At 49.5% G+C, this 19745-nt stretch overlaps 1 protein-coding gene across 1 annotated transcript in view; it reads right to left on the bottom strand.

Moving 5' to 3' along the window:
* Positions 1 to 711: 711 nt before the first annotated feature.
* The window catches only part of MCM2 (minichromosome maintenance complex component 2), a 20067-nt gene continuing 1033 nt past the window's right edge, over positions 712 to 19745 (bottom strand). The window contains exons 3-16 of the mRNA XM_019504938.1: positions 18936 to 19111; positions 12853 to 13116; positions 11679 to 11898; positions 11200 to 11407; positions 10392 to 10526; positions 10014 to 10205; positions 8531 to 8624; positions 7415 to 7665; positions 6613 to 6739; positions 6380 to 6492; positions 4947 to 5189; positions 3955 to 4137; positions 2756 to 2911; positions 712 to 1587 (exon numbers count right to left, since the gene is read on the bottom strand). Coding sequence (XP_019360483.1) covers positions 1477 to 1587; positions 2756 to 2911; positions 3955 to 4137; positions 4947 to 5189; positions 6380 to 6492; positions 6613 to 6739; positions 7415 to 7665; positions 8531 to 8624; positions 10014 to 10205; positions 10392 to 10526; positions 11200 to 11407; positions 11679 to 11898; positions 12853 to 13116; positions 18936 to 19111 — 2473 coding nt within the window. The 3' untranslated portion in view covers positions 712 to 1476. The remainder of the gene's footprint in view (positions 1588 to 2755; positions 2912 to 3954; positions 4138 to 4946; positions 5190 to 6379; positions 6493 to 6612; positions 6740 to 7414; positions 7666 to 8530; positions 8625 to 10013; positions 10206 to 10391; positions 10527 to 11199; positions 11408 to 11678; positions 11899 to 12852; positions 13117 to 18935; positions 19112 to 19745) is intronic.

The following is a 19745-nucleotide window of genomic DNA, read 5'->3' as shown; positions in this document are numbered from 1 at the left end:
CATTCCCAAAAGGTAAGAGCTGAGATAGGTTCATAGGGCCCCATTTTCGGTGCATCTGACCATGATTCAGGCAGGACTGGCAGAGGGTCAGTCATTCCCTGGCCTGCACAGCACTTGCCTGTTCTCTACACCGCAGCACAGGGACCTGGAGGAGAAATGCAGAGAAACAACCATAGCCACAAGTCCATTCCTACTTCTCCACCCAAGGGGACAGCTCCAGCTCAGGGCTAGAGTGAGGCCAGGATATTCTATCCCAGGAGTTGAAACCAGCTCCCTCACCCCCACAGCAAACCTCCATGTAGGACAGGGCAGCAGCCACTATGAACAAGGGGATGAGGGAGGGGGACCAGGCATGAGGCTCAGCTCTGCTTGTCCTTCCTTAGTGCAGAGGTGGACACTCCCAGACGACCACAAATGCATAGCTATAGCAAACACATATATTTAAACACATACAATAAACGAGCAGAACCACAGGTGATGCACAAACAGGAGATCTGACACTTCAAAACCTCTAGACCTTTCATCCCACTCCAGCCCCCTCATGTTGCCCTCTTGGGTCCTCTCCATCCCAGGTACTAAAGAATCGGAGGTCACTCTTCCCCCTTGTCTCAGCTCTGCCTTGGCACTGAACACAGATTTGCTGACTGGGAGCAATGCCCCATTCCTAGGTCATCAGCACAACCTGAGCTCTGGTGCTTGGTCTAATTATTACTTCTCACCCCATCCCCCCACCCCTTACGACTGACCATGCCACCCATTAAGGCACCTGACACCCCATTGAGGCTTGGGGCACTGCCCCACAACATACAGGAGTGGCAAGACACATGGAAAAGAGGCCAGCAGACTGCCTCGTACTGTCATGTCATGCTTTTGTCACGTTAGAAGTCTCACCAGGCCCCTGCTGAGGCCAAGCAGCAAGCACGCCCAAGAAGGGGGCCTGGGGAAACACTAACTGTCAGGCCCAGGGAGCTGAGCTGAGAGGCCAGCACCTTTCCATCTCCCCAGCAGTTGGTTTCAACTCCCCATGACCCAGTCTTGGTTGCTGCCCATCAGACAGTGCAGTAGTGAGACAGGAGGGAAGAACACAGAAGGCCTTTGGGATCCGACTGGCAAGTGCTTGGAGGACAGGTGCCTTCTGCTGCTCCCGCTCCAGCCAACCCTGCAGGTGGAACCTCCGAGCTGAGATCAGCACCAAGGAACTGGGACGAATCTGAAAACCAAGTCTCGTCACCAGCTATTCTTGCCCACTGGGCTCAGCTACAAGACAAAGCAGTTAATTACTGATGTGGCTAACAGATTTATCCAGGCGTGGCTGTCGTATGTACAAGTCCTTCAGCGCTCCCTCAATTCAGAAGCCATGAAGCAAGCAAGGGAATAGCTTAGTCCTCCGGGTTCCCATGTCCCCTCACATTCCCAGGCCAGAAGCAGCACCGACATCTCATCTTGTTGGTATGGGTAGAGGCTCTGCCACCGCCATCAGAACTGCTGGACAATCAGCTTCCGTTTCACGTCACGGGAGAACTTGTTCATCTTGAACAGTTCACTGTCGTAGAAGGCAGTGAGGTTGTGGATGTTGATCTGGCGAGCCTGGGAGAGGATTGGCAGGGAGTTAACATGCATACAATCACTTCAAGCCCTAAGGCTTTTCACAGCCAAGGCCACACCTCTTGAGCAGCATGGCCCAGCAGACGAACAGGGAAGACTGCAGGTCAGGGCTCAGGAGCCTAACAAAGCCGTATCAAGGACACCTGCTCTCCAGTTGCCTGGTGCCATCTTGTCCTTTCATTTCCATTGCACCAAACATGTAGCCACAGTGGAAGAAGTTCAAGCCTCCTCCTGAGGTAATTCTGTTCACACAGGACAGATCACCATCTCCTCTAATAAGGTGGTGGTGGAGATCCTCAGCACCCATCACATAGGCCCAACATGCAGTTAGATGGGGTCCAAGAAACAAAGGAGAAAGCTATTGAGAAGTTTCCTACTGTACTTTGCTGGGTGCCAGCATTGCAAAACAAACTGGTCGGGCCACAAGTTACCCATTTCTAAGTGACCTACCACACAGGGAAGCCCCCCACAAGGAGCAGATGCCTGTCAGAGGAAGAGGGGGGGCGTGAGCAATATCTAATGATTGCTGCTTGTATAACTGCTTGCTTCTCCTGGTGTACCACCTCACTGCCTCTTCACACTAACTGCCCTGGGGCAGGGACCTTGCAGCCTCACCTACCCTTATCATGCATGCCACAGTCTGAGCTCTATTGTCCCAATGCTACTCTGCTAGTGCATGAGAGCCCAAGGCACAGGGGAAGATTAGGAATAAGCTAAATCCACTAGTTTGCTTCACTTCGATTGCCAAGATGAAAGACAAGGAGAGGGAAAACAGATAGAGCCAGATTCGACTTGAAAGGTTTTCCATCTCATGCAGGGTTCCTCTGGTGCAGCAACTCAGCAAGGCTGTTTCTAATAATGCAAGTCCTCTTCAAGAGGGCAAAGACAGACAGATTGTGGCAGTGGGAGCAGAGCACCCCAGAGAAGACCCTTTGGAAGACGCATCAATTATTTCCTGCAAGGCAGAAGCAGCTGGCACCTTCCTCATCTCTGAGGTCACAAGCGTTTCCTCTTCCTGGCAGCAACCACAGCTCAGGGTCCATAAGCACCCAATGTGGAAAGTGGAGCCCAAGGGAAGTGGAAGGCTAGTTACTACTCTCCTCCCACCCCCCACTCTCCAACACAGCTTAGCAGAGATCCTGTCCCTTACCTTATCCACCAGGTCCTTCTCTGGCACCTCAATGGTGTCCTGCTGGGCCCCGTAGCGGTTCCTCTGATACATCACCTGCTCACCCACCAGCTGCTTCAGAATGAACAGCAAGAGCTCATTGTTGTCCCGTTTGAATGCCAGGTAACGGGAGAAGGTCTGGGGAGAAGAGCACGAGGCAAAGCGATTAGAACCAGAGGGAGAAACAGCTCGCTCCCTGAGGACACTGTAATGCCAATTTTACATGCTCTGTGGGGTCCAGATGTGCCTCTGGGGCACAAAGCTATTGATAAACTGCTGGTCATGCAAGTGAGCAGTGTGATCTACAGAACTGAAAGGGTTAACATGCCTGACTGGGCCACTGCTATTTGTGCCATATGACATTCCTCCAGGCTTGGGGGACAGCCCTGAAGCTTTCCAAGCATCAAGCCCATAGGAAGGCAGCTCTGGAAATAAGGCCAGGGACAGAGCAGCTTTCCTCGGCCTTGAACACAAAGCACTTCACTGCAGCCTCCTGGGCTTGGCTGGGGCAGCACACGCCCAGTCAAGACCCAGACGTTAATTAGAAACGAGTCCGTGCTGAAGCTGGACTCACTGAGGGCCTGCACATGCAGGGCCAGGCAAAGGAGCTTAAGTGATCCTCTGCTTGCATTTGGTAACCATGAGTTGAAGGCAAAAGGACCAGAGCTCAAGTGTCACAGGAGAAGGGCACAGGACCTGGCATTACTCCCAATACAGTGAGACTGGTCAGATGGAGTTTTTCACCTTCAGGTACTTTTCCAAAGTGGCAGTTTTTGGTTCCAACCCGCTACTGCAGAGGATGAGATTAGGGAAGCTCTCCACCCTGCCATTTCTTTGAGATCCCCATGGAACACCACACCAGCCCAGGACACAGGGCACCACACCTTAGCTACCCCCTAAATGCTCTGTTTTATCAGCTCTGCATCAGTCCTTAAGTGAAGGATGTTCTGCAGAGGTGGTGCAAGCACCTTTCTACTACAAGCCTGGCCCACTGTATTCTAGGGCAGAGCAGCTTCTTCCCCCAGGGTAGCAAGGAGAGGCTCACTGAAGCCCTACTCAGAGGCGAGGGCCACTGTCCAGTGCAAACCAGTATGAGTAGCCTTATCCTCCACCTAGCTAAGCCATGTCTCCACCCAGCCCCTCAAAAACTGGGATGGCCTAGACTGCCCTAGCCCACCCACCTTCCGCATGCTCCTCATGACGCTGAATTTCTGCGTGTCAATGAAGCTCTCCAGCATGACCCGGATAGCCATGTTGACGTCATCCTCCACCACGTAATCCCGCAGATGCATGCGGGCATGCGCCTCGGCCATGCGGATCATCGACTCGATGTGACGCACCGTGATGGGGATGCTGCCCGTGGCCTACAGACAGAGAGGAGGGACAATGCTGCAGAGGCACAGAACAGGCAAGGAACCCCCTTGCCCTCCACCTCTGCCCGAGATCCAAGGGGACAAGGCAGCCCCCTCCTGAACCTTTGTGGTGAGGGAGCTTCAGAGGCTGGGAGGGCTGCACCACCTGGTGGCACACATGATGTAGAGCAGCCACAGCAAGGATCCTATGGCTTGCAAGTAGCCAATGCCGATATTCATTCAAAAGGCAAGCTGTAAAGGCCATTCAAAACCATCGCGTTTCTGCCTCTGGATTGATTTATGCAGAGGGGAGAAAGATGGCTTGAAGAAGTAATCAATTCTCTCCCCCCAATTCTGAGTAGAAAGATTTAAAAAGACTAAAGCCAGATGTTAAACCAGCTTTTCCCCACTCTGAGGAACTCCCTGGAGCCACTGCAAACTCTACTCCTCAGTTCAGGAGGAGACCCCGAATCCCAGTGGGTTCTACAGTCAGCCACAGGGGAAAACAGAGCCAGAAGCCCCTACAGCCACTAGTCTTTCCTCTGCACCTGTGGATGGAGAAGAGACAGGGACAAGGCAGGAGTGTATCGGGTCCGTGCCAGCTGGACTGAGGGATTGAAGCAATTCCCATGGATTCCTGCAAGACTCTGCCAACAAGCTCTTACTTCATGACAAAGGTGGTAGAGTCTTGCACCAGGTGCTAAGGTGATGGTCATGACAAGAACATGGCCTGTGCTAGGGTAGTCACTGCCTCGCCCTTGATCCAGCTAGTGCCCCCTCCTAAAAGCATGAACTAAGCCCCTTTTCCTACATCCCCTCACCATAGACTCCTTCCGGAGGTCACTGTACATCCTGGCCACCTTGTCCTGGTCCATCTGGTTGAGTTTGGGGTGGACCTTCTCCTTGGCATAGATGATGTATTTCTTCAGGACCTCCTGGGGGATGGGGTCCACACCATAGGTGTTGGGGAGGATGATCTCCTGACTATCTCCGTTCACCACATCCTTGCTGCCAGGGTGATGCTTGATGTGACTGCTCACGACAAAGCGGGCAAGCATCTCATCCTATGGGAGAAAGGGTGAAGAACAGGCAGTGAAGTTACCAGCTGCAGAACCACAACCACTAGTGCAGCTCAGCTGCAGCTACAACAAGCAGCCTCACACCAGAGAAGGATGCATACAGGTTGTTGGCTAAAGGCTGTACTCAGGCCAGGGATGTGGAGTTAATTCTTAGTCCATTGACTAGGCTGATGAAGGCTTGGAGTCACACCCAGGCCTTGGGAAAGGGAAGGTAGGGCTCGTGGTATCAGACAGTGACCCTGCTGTCCAGGGAGCCACATTCACCAGCTCCAAGCAGGGCATCCAACAGTTTCACAGAAGTTTAGGGCTGGAAGGGACTTTGTGAGATCACTGGGTCCAGCCCTCCTGTCCTGTGCAGGAAAGACTGCTGGGACCAAATAATCCCAGCAAGGTGTGCATCCAGCCTCTGTTTGAAAGTCTCCAGGGTAGCTACCTACACCCCTCCCACTCCCACTGAGAGTCTATTCCAGACTCTGGTCACACGAACCGTGAAGAAGTTTTTCCTTATATCCAGTCTGAAACCTTCTTCTAGGAGTTTATGACCGTTGCTCCTGGTTTTTCCCTGGGGCACTTTGGTGAATACTTGTTCACCTAGCCCCTGATCCTTGCCTCTGATGTATTTGTAAGCTGCCACCAAATCCTCCCAAATCTTTTCTTACAATTTACATGCAGAGGGAGGTCGCTATTTTGGGAGCTGGAAGGGCAAAATCCCCCCTGCAGAAGGGATACAGGGCACCAAGCTGTGACAGAAGAGTCTAGCCCCAAGGATGATGCTGTACGTGTCCCCGAGAAATCTCATTGACAGACCGACTCTGGAGGGCGGGGCATGGGGCTACAGCTCTCTGAAGGTCTCTAGCTCCCTGTCAGGGATGTAGCATCCTCACCCCCTGGGGTGGCCAATTCATAGGCTTTTCTGCTTGGCTGAAAACAGGGCAGAAAGAAGAGAGAGGGAATACAAGACATGCAGGGAGTTGCAGAGGTTAGTAGCTGCAGGCCAAGGCTGAGAGCCCTAGAGAAGGAGAGGCCTCAAGGGGCCTACGGTCAGTCTGCTCTACTGCTTTCCAGAGCTCACAGGTTTGATGCTACCTTGGCACAGCAGGCATCTGGATCGAAGCCCTCAGCACAGAGAGCAGCCCCCTCCCAGCTCAAGTTGCAGCTCACATTTTGGCTCATACCTGAACAGGGTCCACCGTATCTCTCACCACACACAGGACATCAAATCGGGAGATGATGGGCTCGGTCAAGTCCACGTTCTCCGAGAAGGTCAGCGATGGGTCATAGCGCCCACCTAGGACACAGGGAGAGACCGTTAGAGTTGAACATCTCATAGGCGGAGGCTTTTGGGCAAGTCCAACCTCAACCCTGCCAAAAAGACTCTGCACCCTACCTCCAGAGTCCCCACACTTACCTATGGGGTTGGCAGCTGCTATGACAGTACAGCGGGCCTGCAGGGAGGTGACGATGCCTGCCTTTGAGATGGAGATGCTTTGCTGCTCCATGGCTTCATGGATGCTGGTCCTGTCCTGGTCATTCATCTGGAGGAGAGCAAGAGAACAGTGTTAAGCTTCTATAAGCCTGGACTCAGTAAGTGCCAAGAGGGTCACACAATCACTGATCCCTGCCTGCTCCCCTCCACAGGGGCTTACAGGGCAAAGATGGGAGGGGCTGTAGTGCAGACCTGGGTGTGCAGAGAAGCAAGGGCTCTTCCTGGGCAGGAGGCACCTGCTTCCTCAGCATTACAGGTCACCTGCAGCCACTCGGGTCCTTCTCCTCAGAGCCTAGCTGCTGGGGCTGCAGGCAGCTGGGACTGAGGCTGATGACTCTCAGCAGACCACTCCCCTGGTAACCAAGTCATGCAGTTTGCTGGGAAGCAAAGCCTTTTGCTCCAACACCACTCAATCTAATGTAGGCCTAGTAGGGGAAGGGCAATGCTTGGTGCCTCTCAGGGAAGAAATGCTTCCACACGGTGCCCAACACACAAGCTCTGCATCACTAGAGCAGGCATGTGTCACTGTCGGAGACTGCAGACATCAAGTACCTTTCTACACACCACATGAGTAGACTGCGCTGTAAGCCTGCCTGGGGCCTAATGCAAGGCATACTCAGCAGCTGCCAGCATGGAAGAAACTCCTTGGTGGAGCCCCTTGGCCAGAAGGCCACCAGCCTGCCCCACTGTTGTTCTGCCTCACCATCCAGAACCCAGCACTCACCTTATCAAACTCATCTATCAAGCAGACGCCCCTGTCTGCTAGCACCAGGGCTCCTGCCTCCAGTGTCCACTCCCTGCTGACTGGGTGCCTCTGGACATAGGCGGTCAGACCAACAGCTGATGCACCCTGGCCAGTGGTGAAGATGGCTCTGCTAGACACTTTCTCCACGTACTTGAGGAACTGAGATTTGGCGGTGCCAGGGTCTCCACACAGAAGGACATTGATATCACCACGGACCTTGTGCTTGCCACCTGCAGCAGCAGAGGAGACATGGGAGAGACTGGGGCGAGAGCTGTTCTATATGGCAGCTGTAGACACTGCCCTTCAGTGGGGCAACAGGGAATTGAAGAGGAGAACAAAGCAAGGAACCAGAAAGTTTCACAAGATAGCTTTTCACAAGAAATTCAGTGCTTGATGTTTTCCAAGAACCAGGAAGCCTCAGGTCATCCCTCTCAAACTGTACAAGTGCACATGGCTCAGTATCCCCCACTTCCCAAGCAAAAACTCATGCACAGATCAGTGTGAGAATGGCCCTTGTTACATGTCTGTGAGGGGGGGAAAAAAATCCCATTTCGCTAAATGGTGCAGTGATTAACATTTGCTGGTGTTTTGTGATGAACTGCAGGAGATCAAGCTCCATTACATCATGGTGACAAAGCACCTTGGCTCCTACTGAAACAGCTTCCTCCCTGCCCCCTCCACAGTGGAACCTTATTCTTAAGCACAGATGCAAAATACAACACACATCTGATCTCAGCTGAGTAAGGCTCTTCCGACCCTAGGGAGATGTGTAGGTCAGGATTTCCTGGTGCCAGAACCCCCAGCACATCCCCAAACCCAGACTGTTGTGGAGCAGTTGTCCTGAACAGCTTGTTTTTTAGCTAACTTCTTGCCAGGTACCTTGTTTTTAGCTAATGTACTTCCACTCCTGTGTCAGAGCACTAAAGAAATCACTTTTACACTTGATGTTTCAACACAACGAGACCTATGACTCCCAGCCTGTCACCTAGTAGGCCCAATTTGATTTCCTGGTATGTCTCATTCTACCAGAGACCAGTCTGAACACTAGCACTTTCATCTGTGCCATACGCTGAGTCAACACCAATTATCACCTACCTGGGTTTTTGGGCTCACCACCAAAAAGAGCTAAGGCCAGGCCTCTCTTGATGTCTTCATGCCCATAGATAGATGGAGCAATGCTGGCAAAGATCTGAAAGCGAGAGCAGAGGTCAGTGCCCTTATCCATGACATGCAGCATTTGGTGTGTGAAGCAGCAAGGCTCAGTAGCACCAGGGATCCTGCTTGCACTGCTGACTTCCATAGTTCTGGCAGAGGAGAACTGCACAAATGCAAGAAATGCAGCCAACATGCTGGGGAGGTCCTGCCAGAGCCCGGTGCTGCTGAGCCGAGCAGGATGCATTCTGCAGCCCTACGCAGGAGAGTCCTGCCTTTACCGCACTGGCTGCACTAGTATGTCTGTGCCCATCTGTGACCTCTCATTCTGCCTTAGAAAGCTTAATTCTGTCTGCAGACTGCTTAACTGGATGTATCAATATTCACTGACTGTGGGCTGGGATAACTCTGCACAGGTGAGCTGAGTTGCAGGTAGGTGATGGGGACACCCAATTTCAGCAGCCAGGCAGGCAGTGGGTTTCCTGCATCCCCAAGCAAGGCCTATTCAGGTAAATTCTAATCAAAGTTGGATAGTCATAACTGATGTCACAACCCCCAGATTTTGCAGGGAGGGAAGAACGAAATAAGTTTTATTCCCAAAATTTGGCTTTATCAAGGGAGCAGCTCCACCCAGTGGAAACAGACTTAGAGAAACAAGACTGAATATAACATTGTTCTGTGACCAAAAGAGCTGAAGTCTACCACATTTCACATCCTTCATGAGGCAGGTGCAAGACACCCTTGTTTTGCATCTGTTCTTTCATGCATCCAACTCAGGTCCTAGCACATTGAGAAGTAGAGCTGTTACCTTAGTAGCTGAAGTTAGTCTTATTCCTTTTCCACCTGAAATCACAACCCTCTGGTACGAGGGACTGAGAAGTGTTTTAAAGGGAAAAAGGAGACTCCCTTTAGGGAACACACAGAGAGGTGCCAGGGTATCACAGACCGTTTGGGCTAGACCTTCTCTGTTTTCCCACCACCACCAAGGGGCCACTGCCTCAGAGATGCATCCATAAGCCAGCATCTATCTAGTTTCTAGACATGTCTAGGGGTTCTTCCAATCAATTCTTCTGCCATGCCCAGTCATGTTTTCCTCCTTTGCCCACATTGTGGGGGGAAGGACTTGCCCAAACAAGAAGGAAAACCATCTACTCAAGAGGAATGGTGAAGATGATACTGGACAGAGGGCTGTTCAGTGCACACAGCAAATAGGGAGAGGGGGAGAGGAAGCACTTCAACCACTTCCCCTCTTCTGTCTGCTTTCTCACCTCTCACCAACAGCTGCCTGAGAGCTGTAGCAACAAAGGTTTTCAGTCACTGGTGACCCTCTGCCTAGAAGTCCCCCACTGGAACATGGGGCATTCTGTGGTCTGGACCCCATGCCCATAGCTGGGTGTTGGACAAGTGATGCATGAAGCCAACTTACTTTCTCCCCAATCTGTTCATCCTTGGACAGGCCCACAATCGTCTTCATATCCTCATCAGTTAGTTCCCCAACTGCCAGCTTGTTATCCTTCTTGGTGATGTGATTTGCCAGGATCACTGTTGCAAACACTGGGAACCCATTGACAGTGTTCAAGGAGCCATCATAGTTGTTGTGATAGATCCCGGTGAGCTCCTGGATGGCACAGGAAGGATGCATTAGATTCATCCAAGCAATTCAAAATCAGGTGGACATGACCTAGAAGTCTTATCCCTTCACACTCAAGACAATGGGCTTGAGAGCACCACTGGGAGGTGGGCTGAAAATAAAAATGTAACCACTCCCTGCCCACCCCATCTTTAATCCAGGCAAGGGACTTACAATTTCATCTCCTGGTTTGCAGCTGTCGACCAAGTCAGCAAGGAGAATGGAGTCCTTGGAGCGGGGCAGCCTCCCAGCAGCCACCTTCCCGGGGCTCTCTTGGATTTTGATGCGCTGGTAGTTCTGGTAGACTGTCTGCAGTGACAATGAAGAGCCGCATGGTAAGTCTGACACCCACAAAGCCTGCACTGGGGTTTGTCAAAGGGCATTTGCTGGTGGAAGCTAGGAGAAATGCTAGAGCAAGGAGCTCGTACTCCAGGTGAAGGGCTGGGCCATGGAGCTGGGAGTTATTAGAAGCAATGCTACTGCTGAAGGGAGTCAGCCCTAGCAATGATGCAAACTTTTGCCAAGTAGCCCCTCACCACTGCCTTTAATGCCAGTGCCTGTTTCCACAAGACAGGCTCAGTCTTTGCCCACCTGGACTTTGGGTTTGCCCTCCACACATTTGGTTGAAGACATTGGACTGCAATGGGGAGTGACACATAACAGAGTAAGACTGGGGCTTAGAGGCTTGATCCATCTTGCAGTGCCTCAGTCCCCTGGGCTGGAAGAGGAGGACAGCATCAGCCTTGCTTTGGAAGGGGAGAGGGAGGGCCATGAAGCTCAGCACTGACAGTTCTGCAAGCATCCTGACAAGGTCCCACACCACAGGGGTGAACATGGTACAAGTCATGGCATGTCATACTGCAGTGTGGGTCCAACTGCTCAGGTAAGGAGAGATGCGGGGAGGGCTCAGGCACAAGCTTTGTTAGGACTAGCTGCTGGAAGTGCCCTACACCACAGTGCTAGCAGCCCGCAGGTCTCTTACCTCTTCCATGTTGATTTCAAAGGGGCCGACAGACTGACACTCGGGGCAGGAGCCAGGCTTCACCTCCTGGTTCTGAGACTGGAAGAAGGGCCCCAGGATGAAGCTGCACTTGCTGCAGTTGTACTTCACCATGCTGAGCTGTGGCAGGACCCCTGTGCAGCTCGTTACCACCCCACTGGTTCGGATCAGCTGGTTCAAGTGCAGCTGCCTAGGCGGAGATGGGGAGGTGTTGGCTACATGTAGATCTTTGAGAAGACAGGAGAGCCTACAGCAGTCTCTTTGCTGATGTGATGAGATCTCAACCTGCTGGGGCCAGCACGACCAAGGGGCATCCTTCCCTCAGCTAAGCCCAAGGCCCTACTCTCACCAAGTCTCACGCAGAACTTTATCCAGAATAACTCTGCCAAGCCTGACCACCTCAAACAACACACAACCCAAAGGCTATCACGGGACCAGCAGACATCAACTCCACTACCTACCTGAGGGACCGCAGCTCCTCTACCAGAGGCAGATGGGAGATGCGGACATGGATCTCCTTAGCAATGCGGTCGTATTTGGGGTACATGGCCAGCACCACCTCCTTGGCTGCTTCATCAAAGATCTTCAGCATTTCTGCTGGGGCCTCAGGCAGGAAGTAGGCCAGGACATGCTCCCGGGCAGCCAGGTCCTCATAGTTTACCACCAAGCTCTCTCGGTTCTCTGCAGAGAAAGCCAGGGTGGATTTTAACTTTCAGAGCCTGTTATCGCAAAGCCCCCCACCATTATCAGATTCCTGGCTGCTGAGCTGATGAAGAATGGGAATCTTTACAAGAACACAGAAACTCAGGGCACCATTACCAAGATGGTGTGGCCTTGCTATGGAGACCAACCACCCAGAAGCCTCCACAACAAAAAGGGATGGATCAGTGGCTGCAGGATACTGTGCTGACTGGATGCCATAAAGATCTGCATCTTGTATCCACTCCATGGGGCACAGGCTAATTTTGTTCTTTGTTTGCACGGCGCAATGCAATTCTAGCCCCCAACCCTGGCTCTGAGGTGCTACGGCTATTCCAGTAAGAAATAAAACAGCATCTGGATGGATTGTGCTTAAGTTTAACAAGTTTTATTTTTTCCTATTGGCCAATTAAAGATTAGCCAACAGGATATTTTAATTCTGCTTCTTCCATGTTTCCTTATGTGAAGTTTAAGTCTAAAATGTTGAGCCAAGACTCAGGAGACCAGTCACATAGTGCCATTTCTGTTCCCTGATTGGCTGATGTGGTTTTGGTAGCTGGAAACCAATGCAAAAACCTTTTCCCCCCAGTACTGTAAACTTCCAGACTCCAATCAGAAAAATTCTAGTGGCAGAATGTGACTGTATGGATCCCAGCAGAAATGGACACAAGCAGAACATGATCTTAGTTAAAAGGGAGTCAGAGGAATGAATGTTTGAAGGCTGGATAATGCAATGCCCAACATCTCTATCAAAAAGTGCTGAGTTTTTGAGTTAACACGAGAGAAATATGAGCAGATGTCTATGAAGTACATCAGCTAATAAGGAGGAGGAAGCTGGCACCACCCAAACATCCTGGCACTGCTTCTACTGCAAGCAAGTACTGCAAGAACTAGTGTGCTCAGCCATCACCATCATCTATCCCCACCCAGCCATACCTTTGCACATGTCACTGATCCTCTCCTTGAAGACATTGTGTCCGTGGTCATCCACATGGGTCTTCAGGAAGTTCTTGAAGCGATGGTAGATCTCGAGGCGGGGAGCTGCCATTGACACCCACTCCCTTACCGAGTGCCCTTTCATGTCTTCCAGATTCTCAATGCTCTCAATCATGTCTTCATCCTCCTCCTCCATCCCATCTGCAGCCCGTTCAGCCAGCCGCCTCCTCCGTGAAGGACGATCCTCATCTTCATCATCACTATCTGAAGGTTTAAAGAGGAGTCAGAGCTGGGGAAGTTCATGTTGGCGCCTCTCAAACCAACTGAGGGGACAACGATATCCTGGCATGCAGCGTCAAGAATCCCAGGCACTCAGACCTACCAAATTCACCTCTACCCAATGGCCATGTCAAACCAGTGCTCTTTCCTAAATCAGCTCCCACATAGTGGGTATTAACAGGAAGGTACAGGGACAAAGCCTAGAAAAATTACAGAGACCATTAGAGAAATATAGACCTCCAAAAACAGCACACAGGTACATGAAGCGTCCTGAGAGAGAAGGGACCGAAATATGGGCTTAATTTCTTTTCCCCTACCCTGCACTAAGGGCCTGGATAGCCCACCTAATCTCCCCATAAGGATGGCACTCAGAGCAGAGTTGTAACTAGTAATTTCATCCCTGCCCAGGGCACTGCTTTTGAGTACCTTCCTCCTCCTTCCATCAGTAAAATAATTCACTCATGTCTCAGTAATTATTTCCTCAAGGAAACATTTACTAGCATTTGAACATTAAAAATGCATCTTATGCTTGACCTCATTTTGTACTTAACACTGGAACACACAAAATACTGCTTTAAATGAAAAGAAAATGACAACAGTCACAAGGGCATTTAAGCAGGGAGAGGCAGTTAGCCATGTCAGGTAGGCAGAAGGCAGGATAAAGTTGCACCTTAAAAACTGAGTCAGAGATGTAGCTACAGCTTGCTTCATCAGGTGCAATGAATATTTGAAGAACATTTGAGTTATACCAAAACATGAAAAAAATAACTGAAATGTAATTGGGGGGGAGGGGGGGAATGGGACACACAGTCAAATTATTAGACTATTCATATACTTCTAAAATTGTAGAAGATTTATGCATTACATTACTTATATATCTTTCAGCCTTGCTGTTCAAGTGAAAGTTTAAGTGGCTTTTCAGAAATTAAAAGGTACAAGGAATAATGAAGGAATCCATTCCTTCAAAAAGGTAGAAGCAACCAAGATACTGTCTGAATTTGACAGCAGATGAGACTGGGGACAAGAAGCTCAATGAGAAGAACAAAAGGAAAAAAATTATATTAAGACTCTGGGCTTTGGCAGAGGTGAACTTGTCAGTGATCTCGTCATAATTGATAGAGTAGGCAAGTTCATGTTCAACTGACAAGATGGCCAATTAGAAAGACATTCTTGCCAGACTGTAGAACGCAAATGTTTTCACCAGCTTGTTCTCACAAGAAATTGCTGTTACTGCCAGGGTTAAAAAAAATCTCAAGGGTACGATATTATGATATTAGGGTACAATTCAGTCAAGCATAAACTGTACAGGAAATTCAGGATATCAAGGTGAGGAGCATCATGAAGTGTAGGAGGAACAATAGTTTTCATCTGAAACTTGAAGCTTTCAATTTCCAAAGAAAAATCTAATGCATTTAAATCCTCTGGATACTTTTTTGTTGCCAGATCGGTAGTACATTTTTTCAGCTCTCAGGCATTTGTGACAGGGACCTTCCAAGTCAAAATTCAAAACTGGATGACATTTCAGACAGCATCACGTAGCACCATTCAAAGTCTAATGCGAGTGAATCAAGTACATTATTCACAAGAACTGTGAATGATCTTTCAGAAGTCAGATGGCAAGATTCATCCATGGATTCACCCAGGTCCAACTGCTTTGTCCACATTTTCCTTGTGTGGCAAAACAAAGATTCAACATCCATAGCCTCCACAAGACTTCTGGCCTCCCCCACCAGAGATTCTAATCCAGAACTGCAAATGCTTTGCCGCACTCTGTCATGCAGACCATCTATTAGCTTTAAGGCTTTGTCCACTGTTAGATTTGTTGCCTGTAGTGTTTATTAATAAGGTTATTAGAATTCAAAAGTTTGTCCCAAATGATTAGTAGGCAAATACATTTAAATTAATTTGAAGAATAAATCAATTGGCTATCAAAACACAACGTCTGCATTGGCCCTACTTTCACTTGCTTTCTGCAAAGCCTCTATTACTTTTGGCAGCCAAGTGCAAAATGTGCCCACAGCATGGGCATTTGTAGCTCAACATGTCAAAGTGATCTTTCAGTATGTTTTGAAGACAGTCTTTCCCAATGTTCAGAAGACTTCACAAAAAAAAGTGAATAGGCACTGAATTGTACCAAAAATGTGATTACTTCTCCATTGATGTCAGCTGCATTTTTACCAGCTAATTGAGTGAGCGAGCAGTGCACGGGACAAACCTAACAAAAGCATTTAACTGCAACGTTCTGGCCCTCGTACCATTATGCTTTCCTGCCACATTTGCCCCACTGTCACAGCCCTGGCCGTGGATTTTTTATGTCCAAACCATCATATTGGAGTTTATTTTCTATGATCTGGGCTAATCCACTTCCAGCTTTCTTGTTCATTTACATGAAATCGGAAAAGCTTTCTTCAATACTGCACCTGTTGCCACCAACTCTCATGTATCTGATCATTTGCTCCTTTTGGGACACATCCATTATGCAGTCAAAGTAAAACGAAAAAATACATTTTGCCTCTTGTATCAGAGATAGAATTTCTTTCTGAACTGTGGACCCTAAGATGTCAATTAATTTGTTTTGGACCAGAAGGAAGAAGTAAGTCACAGTTCCCAAATCATGGATTTGGTTTTGGGTACGATGGGCAAGATCCAATTGAGAGTAGCTAGTAAGTTCAGGAAGATCCCAACACCTGGCTGTCCAATAATCTTACTGTGCCCTTGAAGAGCAAAATTATTTTTGACACAAAAAGAGCACGGCATCAACAATCACTTTTAGGATCAAGCATCATTTTTCTTTTTCCACCATGATAGCTCTTTGCAGGTTATCATCACCACTAAGGGCTTTCTTTGTAAGGCATTTTCCACTTGAGATAACACTCAATGTTCAGGCGAGCTTTCATGCTCAGGAACGCATGGGTTCAAATGTTTCCAATCAGAAAATCCTTTGTATGGATCAGAAATAATTGGTGTAAACTGGGGTCTTGCCCACACAAGCATGCAAGGAAAACAGAACACTGCTTTTCTCAAAATTACACACATAAGCCATTTTCTTTCAATTCTCTCTCCATTGCACAGTGTTTCTGTAAACCTGTCGCAAGTGAACTGCCTTTCATCACCCGACATGGACAGCGAGAAATACAAATCCTACTTTTATCTGGACCTTTTTCAGCTATACAGTTCCTGAATTGATCAGTAATGTTCAAAAGCCACAAACCAGGGTTGTGAGCATATAATACCTCCTCCTCAGGGTAAGTACATCAGCAGTTTTAGGACTTGTTACAAATGTACTTTTCTTTCTTCTGTCATGCAGGAAAACAAAGACTTTTTCCAAACAAGACCAGATTTACAATTACTTGTTTCCTCAATTTTTGGGCTGACGGCAGCTCCAATACAGAATTCAGCATTCTTTTCTCCTACCTTGGTTATAGAAGATGAGTCAGCTGACTTAACTAAGGTACTGGGGCACTCTTTGGAAAACCAAGCATCCACATTTCCTCTTTACAAACGTTTTGTCTTTACAATAAGCAGCTCCAGATTTTTTTGGTGGCCCTTTTAGGTCTGTATTTGATGGGGCCAAATGGCAATGGTTTGTTTTACTTCTTATCTGTTCCCCCACCCACCACTTGCTTTACAGGTTGAGCTGCAGGCACATTCCTTCCATACAACTGTTTTGTTAGCATATTTTTCCCCCCTAAAAACTTGAAATATACTCTGAATTAAAAGAAAAGCTGTGTTACTTGGGCTTAACTATGGGATTATGAGGGAGGGTGGGCAGCTACAAAATACAGTGAGACCCAAGTTAGGTTACTTAATTCTTCATCTGGCTACACATGAACACCTAGGACACAGAAAATGGAAACCCAAGGTTGAAATGCAGAGACCAGTCCCTTTTCTTAGGTACTTACATTTGAAAACTGCCTATCATGTTTATACCATTGCTTATTGTTGATCTGAATACACAACCACAAAAAGCTGTTTGGAGAAAAACAGGGGGGGTAGTGGTTAGTACAAGGGGCAATCTCTTGGCTTTCTGCAATACATTAAACAGCAAATATTTTCAAAAGCTCCAAGAGCTAGTGGAGACCATGGGGCTGAGAACTCCCAAATAGTTGCACAGCAGCTGTAATTCAGGAAAGAAGCGACTTGACTTCAGACTCATGACCCCTTGAGATGAAGGCAACTAATCTCTTCCAAGTGCTGCTGCTGATGCTATCTGCCTGGAGCTGCTGGCTCCTCACAAAGGGGTTGCTAATATAGTGAGGCCTGCTCCCTGCCTGGGTGATGTTCCTGTCACATAGACGGATACTGCAGCTGCATGGGGTTGGAGAGTTGTCATTTCAGTGCCTGCTCCAATTTGGCGCAGGCACTAAAATTAGATGACTGTGGTGTCAATGCCCACACAGTTAAATGGGTCGCCAACTGGCTGGAGGGCCGCACCCAGAGAGTGGTGGTGGATGGGTCATTTTTGACCTGGAGAGATGCGAGCAGTGGGGTTCCCCAGGGCTCAGTCCTGGGACCCACACTGTTCAACATCTTCCATCAGCAATTTGGACAAGGGGGTGAAAAGCACCTTGTTCAAGTTTGCAGATGACACTTAAGATGTGGGGGTAGAAGACGGACAAGCTACAACTAGATCTGGACAGGTTACAGAGGTGGGCGGATGAGAATAGGATGGGTTTCAATACAGACAAGTGCAAGGTATTGCACCTGGGGAGGAAGAACCAGCACCATACCTACAGGCTGGGGAACTCCCTTCTCGTCAGCACAGAGGCAGAAAAGGATCTTGGTGTCACTATTGATTTCAGGATGAACATGGGCCACCAACGTGGGGATGCAGTCAGGAAGGCTAACCATACCTTGTCATGCATCCATAGATACATCACGAGCAGGTACAAGGAGGTGATCCTCCCCCTCTATGCGACATTACTCCAATTGCGGCCTGACCACTGCGTCCAGTTCTGGGGGCCACACTTCAGGAGGGATGTGGCCAACATGGAGAGGGTCCAGAGGAGTGCCACTCGCGTGATCAGGGGGCAGCAGGGCAGGCCCTACAAGGAGAGGGCCTGAACCTGTTCAGCCACCACAAGAGAAGGCTGAGAGGAGATCTGGGGGCCGCCTATAAACTGGCTAAGGGGGACCAGCAGGCAATGGGAGAGTCCCTATTCCCCCGAGCACTGCCAGGGGTAACAATGAACAACGGCCATAAGTTGACTGAGAGTAGATTCAGGCTAGATATCAAGAGGTGCTATTTCACTGTCAGGATGGCTAGGAGCTAGAACCAACTTCCAAGGGAAGTTTCTTCTTCAAAAGGAGGCTAGACAGCCACCTAGCAAGGGTCATTTGACCCCAGCATCCTTTCCTGCCCATGGCAGGGGGGGTCGGACTTGATGATCTGCTTAGGTCCCTTCCGACCTTACCAACTATGAAACTATGGTGTCTCTGGCAGATGCCATCCTCACCCTGCCATAATTACGCTACTGACCCACAGCAGTTTGCCCAGCACTTACTGGGTCCAAGCCCCTGTCCTGACAGGGCCTGGAAACCACAGCTTTTGAGCTCTGCTGCAACCACAGACCCGCATGAGTCAGGAGAGTGCTGTTAGTGTGGGAGCACCCAACATATCCAGCTTCAGAGACAATACTTAGTGAAGCTCAGGTGAGCCCACTGCTCCCTTGAAACCCAGACACTCTGCAAGCCATAGGTGGTCTACCGCCATCACGGCAACCAGGCCATTGGGTAAAGGACCAGATCTTCCTGGAGAGGTAGGCTAAAGCAGTCAGTGATGCAAAAGCACTTATGGGAGTTACCATAAAGCAGTCCCCTCCTCATGCGGCCCAGACCACGGTCCAAGTCATGGTCCCTCTGTCTCATTGCCCGCTCGGCCGCCTCCCGCTGGCTGGCTGTCAGCTCCTCCACGTCCTCATCGTCCGAAGCCAGGCCCTCAGCTTCGTAGACATCCAGCTCTGGAATGGCTCGGTAGTCCCTAGGCACATAGAGATCTCATTTAACCAGTGATGCACTCAGCCACATGGAAGAGTTTCCCCCATCGCATTATGGGAAACAGAGGTTGTGTCAGGGAGACTTTTCAGTCCAGACAGAAAAACTCTCGGTGAACAGAACCTCGTTCTACACAAAAAGATGCTCCATGTCACGAAAGCTGACATACGAAGCTTGCATGAATAGTTTATGCAGGTGTTGTCTGCTGGACCTGGTTGTGTTTGTTTTTCTAACCTAGTAGCCAAGGGATTGTTTTTCCAGAACAAAAGCTGAATTTTATGCTCACACAAGCAAGGAAATAACCCTGAGCTGAGCCACGTGCAGTCCTAGGAAGTGACCTGAAGGTTTATCCATACAACTTCACCCATCCACCTCACAGGCAACCCCCCCTGATATCCCCGACAGTGGCACAAGATTTATATCCATCACCACTGTCTTGTGGCCCCTCTGCTATGCCCAGTCTAGGCACCAGTGCAGCAAACAAAGTCCACATTTCCAATGTCCCATGACAGGTGCTTTAGAAACACAGCTGGGGGTACTGAAGGATGCTTAGAGCAGGACCAGGCAGAGGACAAAGAGGCTCTACCCATGCAGCGGCCCACGGGGGGGGGGGGGGGGGC

This window comes from Gavialis gangeticus, unplaced genomic scaffold (genome assembly GCF_001723915.1).
Source record: "Gavialis gangeticus isolate Ggan-Ray unplaced genomic scaffold, GavGan_comp1, whole genome shotgun sequence".
NCBI classification, from domain to species: domain Eukaryota; kingdom Metazoa; phylum Chordata; order Crocodylia; family Gavialidae; genus Gavialis; species Gavialis gangeticus.
The sequence above is the reverse complement of the archived record's forward strand: the minus strand, read 5'-3'. Positions and strand labels throughout refer to the sequence as shown.